Below are 5,000 nucleotides of genomic sequence, written 5' to 3' on the forward strand. Positions count from 1 at the left end.
TTGCTCTCTCTTTCTCTCTGTCTGTCAGTCTCTCTCTCTCTCTGTCTCTTTCTCTCTGTCTGTCTGTCTCTCTCTCTCTCTCTCTCTCTCTCTCTGTCTCTTTCTCTCTGTCTGTCTGTCTGTCTCTCTCTCTCTCTCTCTCTCTCTCTCTGTCTCTCTCTCTCTCTCTGTCTCTCTCTCTCTCTGTCGCTCTCTCTCTCTCTCTCTCTCTCTCTCTCTCTGTCTCTTTCTCTCTGTCTGTCTGTCTGTCTCTCTCTCTCTCTCTCTCTCTCTCTCTCTCTCTGTGTGGTGGGGAATTGTAAAATAATAATTGACAGCAGTCACAGTCCGCTGCCACCACAGGTTCTGGTTAAGTGAGGTGTTGTATACCGGACCTCATCTGTCGTGTCTGTATGTTCTGTCTTAATCTGTTCGGCGTCCGGACGGAGGGCGTCGTTCGACAGGTCGTTCACGCAGTTCCAGGGTTTCGGAAGCTGTGTCCTTCCAGTCGGAGCTCCCCTGTCGCAACATGTTGCAACTGGATTGTAATGCGCCTATTGATTGATCGTGCCTGCTGTTGCTCGTTGCAGAAGCTGCGAATGAGCCACGGCGCTCGATGGACGACCGCGGTAACCAGGGGGGGCGTGTGACAGGATGGAGAGGGTAAAATGGTACCTAACAACGCGACCACAATGGGACGCAAGCACATGACTTTAATCGCAAGGTTCCTGGTTCGATTCCGACCCTCGACCTATCTTGCATGTCATCCCTCCTCTTTCTCTCTCTCCCATCCTTCCTGTCAATCTCTACTGTCTCTATCCCAATCCTAATAAAGCAGAAATGCCCCCAAACATAATAATAATAATAATAATAACACAGCCTGTCATGTCAGTGTGACGGTCAGGGTGTGAACCTGGGTCTCCCACATGGAAGACCCAAGCATCTACCATTAGACCAACACCAGTGACGTTAAGGGCCGATGGGGACACTTGAGGCAGGGCAGGGCTACCTTATCATGAGAGCATGACTCCGAATCACCTCCTCTACATTAGCCTTTGTTATGGTGTTCAATTCCCACTCAGTTATTTCCAGTCGATACCGGGAGGAGCTCTCGTTCTGAGGAGCTGGAAACAACGCAGGATGAAAGCGTTCCGGTTATCTCTGTTGAACTTTCATTTACACAGGGTTCGTCTCATTGAGATAATAAAATCCTGTTTTCAAAAGACACCTACAGGGTGATAATCGCTTTTAAACCTCAACGCTGACAGGTATTTGTTGTACACAACGGCGTGTGAATGACAGTGATATTAAACCTGTCAGGACGCTATGATAACAATACTTACCACACGAACGCCCCTGCTTTGTGTGTGTGTGTGTGTCCTACTCCTTCACTTCACTTCAATTCCAAAGACAATTATTCCTCCGCCATGAGAAAATAGGACAGAGTAATTGAAGGCCAAGGCACACATCCTGATTTTTCTTCCTTGATAATATGAGACACTTACGAGGACCAGGCTCTCTACGAGGTCTGAATAGGCCCTTTGCGACGGAACAGCCGGCCTCTTTTCGTATTCTGCAACCCCTCCCTCGTCCACGCGTGCTATTTTACTCCTAATTGCAAAGAAATAAGCAATTTTGGCTCCGTAACCAGATCCAGTAGAAAATGAGAAGGAGGGGAGGGAGGGAGAGGAGGGAGGGAGGGAGAGGAGGGAGAGAGGAGGGAGGGAGAGGAGGGAGAGGCGGGATGGTAAAGGAGGGATGGGAGGCTTGGTAATGTGATTTGCTCTTTTCTTTCCCTCTCTCCTTCTTTTCTCTTGTGAGATGACAGCTGTCGCGGGCGACAGGGGATGGGAAGCCTTAGCAGGAACTAGCTGTGAACCCGGAGAGCTAGCGTGATTCAGAAATTGCCTCAGCTCGGCTAATGTGACACATCTTCCCCAGCGAATGTGACTTCTGACAAATGAATGCTGTTACACCGCAAGCCAATTTCACCGCCACTATTTGTAGCACAGTGGTGTGTGTGTGTGTGGTTGGGGGAGGGGGGGGTTAGGGTTAGGTGGGGGAGGGGGAGGAGGGGGGGGGTGGGGGCCGGGCGCAGGTGAGTCCTGTTTCGTAGGGCAAGGGCTGTGGATTCAGCTTCTATTGTATGGAGAGTATTTCTATTACCGGCAAATATATCATTCTTGCAAACACTTTTCCAGATAATAGTAGCATACTTATCCCCCAAAGAAGCACTTTTGACTGTGCCAGCGCTTAGTATGACGTCACAGTAACTGTAAAAACACACCTTTTCTGGATTTGATGGGTAACAGTGCCTGGGAGCTTTACATAACGAGAGCACTAATGTCCCCGATACATTAACCCACTCTGGGAACCTCTTGAGTGGTACATCAGTTGTAGTGGGGGCTTTTATGCTACTTAAGTGTTATGTTAATCGTCAATGTGGGTGATATAATTCGATAAGGTACGGGCCAGAAATGAGTCATGACACAAAGAAAGAATGATGCACAAATGTAGGGATAGATTAGTTAATTTGTTTGTTCATTCATTCATTCATTCAGTCATTCATCCGTTCATTCATTCATCCATTCGTTCATTCACACGTTCATTCATCCATTCATTCATTCACTCACTCATTCGTCCATTCATTCATTCATTCACTCACTCATTCGTTCATTCATCGATTCATATATGAATTCATTCATTCGTTCACTCATTAATTCATCCATTCATTCATTCGTTCCTTCATCCTCACCTGCAGAACAGTCGTCTCCGGTGAAGCCCTCCTGGCACACGCAGAAGCCCACCTTGCAGGTCCCCTTCTGGCTGCAGTTGTTGGCGCAGTAGACCATGGAGCAGTCTTCCCCCACGTACCCGGGTCGGCACCGGCACGACCCGTTGGAGCAGAGGCCCTGGTCCGAGCAGTCGTTCAGACACCTCCCCGTCAGGCAGTCCTCCCCCGTGAACGCCTCCTCGCACACACACTCCCCGTCGATGCACAGCCCGCGGCCCGAACAGTCGGCGGGGCAGCGGGGCTCCGAGCAGTTGTCGCCGCCGAAGTCGCGGTCGCACACGCACTCCCCTTCCATGCACACGCCCTGGCCGGAGCAGTTGTCGGGGCAACGCGGCTCGGAGCAGTTCTTGCCCGTCCAGCCGTCCTCGCACACGCAGCCGCACACGTCCATGTTGAAGCTGCCGTGCCCGCTGCATCCTGGGAGGAAGTCCAGGCGACCTGGGGGGCGCGGAGGGGAAGGCACAGAAACAACAGTCACGGGGCGCTTAGTGGCATAGCACATAATCGCAAGGTTCCTGGTTCGATTCCGACCCTTGACACGTCTTGCATGTCATCCCTCCTCTCTCTCTCCCATCCTTCCTGTCAATCTCTACTGTCTCTGTCCCAAAAAAGCAGAAATGTCCTAAAAACATATATATACGTATATTAAAAAAAACATTCCTAGTTAAAGGTCCAATATGTAGATTTGAGCATTAGAATAGTGAAGCCAATGGCCTTGATGTATCGGTAGCCATCAAGGAATGAGATCACATGATGAAGAACGTTCAGTGAAGAGTGCTGTATTAGTCCCACCATCCCACCATCACCATCACACCATCACACCATCATCATCACACCATCATCATCATCATCATCACACTGTAATATGATATCCCTGTCTTACCTACGGCTGAACTCTCCCTTGACTCTCCCCAAGTCTAACCTCAGACCAGGGTACAGTAGAGTCAATCTACCGTCACACTATTAATAATATAATAATACATGTAAATCAAATAGAAATGAATCAATAATCTGACGTGTCCCTCTCTTACCCATGGCTGAACTCTCCCCTAGCCTAACCTCAGACCAGGGTACATAATCTGACGTGTCCCTCTCTTACCCATGGCTGAACTCTCTCCTAGCCTAACCTCAGACCAGGGTACATAATCTGACGTGTCCCTCTCTTACCCATGGCTGAACTCTCCCCTAGCCTAACCTCAGACCAGGGTACATAATCTGACGTGTCCCTCTCTTACCCATGGCTGAACTCTCCCCTAGCCTAACCTCAGACCAAGGTACATAATCTGACGTGTCCCTCTCTTACCCATGGCTGAACTCTCTCCACAGCAGCTGGAGCTGCAGTGGCCCCGCAGCAGAGACACCTCCCTCTCCAGCAGCTCGATCCTGGAGGCCAGCTGCTGCACCGTGTTGGCCGCAGGACAGGCGCAGGCCTGCTTGGGGATGTTGATTCGGTGGGTGAAGGTGACCTGGCTGTCCGCGTCCACCGTCTGCTCCGTGAACTCCGTGGGAGTCCCCGTGGGATCCTCCCCGGACATCATGGGTCTCGACCCGAACCCGGACCCGGACCCGGACCCCAGGCCTAGGTTGGTGGGCCCGGGCCCGTGCCCTGGGGCTGACTCCAGGTCCACGGAACACAAGCTCTCCAGGGGGACGTTGATGTTGTAGACGTGGTTGAAGACCATGGGTTGCTCCTTGTGGGTGTGGTTGCCTGGGCGACCGTTGAGGGCCGGGGCCTGTCTCCTGACCCTGATGGTCTGGACCAGCTTGCCCTCCTGGCCGGGCGTGGGTGGAGGGGCGGCCTGGGAGCCCAGGAGGACAAAGGTCAGGGCCAGCAGCAGCAGCAGCCTGCCTCGGGGGGCCATGGTGGACCACCGCTCCGTCAGAACCATGGGCTTAGATGGGGGTCTTCAGACACAGCTGGAGAAGGGGGAGGGAAAAGAGGAGAGAAAAAAGAGAGATAAATGTTATATAACATATAAATGGTATTCTGTCATTATGTGGGGTGGGGGGGGTGGAGTGTGTGTGTGTGTGTGTGTGTGTGTGTGTGTGTGTGTGTGTGTGTGTGCGCGCGTGTGTGTGCGTGTATGGTGGAGGGGGCGAATTCTGTGAATGGAAAAGTAGTCTTTGATCCATCTGAAACAATAATTGGTTTAGAAAAATAACTCTCGTCCTTATGGGACATTTGGAATTGTTAAATATATTTCTCCACACATCACCAAATATTTGA

The 5,000-nt window shown here is 51.2% G+C and overlaps 1 protein-coding gene across 1 annotated transcript in view; it reads right to left on the reverse strand.

Annotated features, from left to right (window-relative positions):
- The window catches only part of tnr (tenascin R (restrictin, janusin)), a gene marked incomplete at both ends in the record, with an annotated part of 45,990 nt that extends 41,328 nt beyond the window's left edge, over nt 1-4,662 (reverse strand). The window contains 2 exons of the mRNA XM_083689613.1: nt 2,735-3,211; nt 4,077-4,662. Of these exons, the coding sequence (XP_083545739.1) occupies nt 2,735-3,211; nt 4,077-4,662 (1,063 nt within the window). The remainder of the gene's footprint in view (nt 1-2,734; nt 3,212-4,076) is intronic.
- Between the last annotated feature and the right edge of the window lie 338 nt (nt 4,663-5,000).

The sequence above is a fragment of the Argentina silus genome, assembly GCF_951799395.1.
Source record: "Argentina silus genome assembly, chromosome: 18".
NCBI lineage: Eukaryota > Metazoa > Chordata > Actinopteri > Argentiniformes > Argentinidae > Argentina > Argentina silus.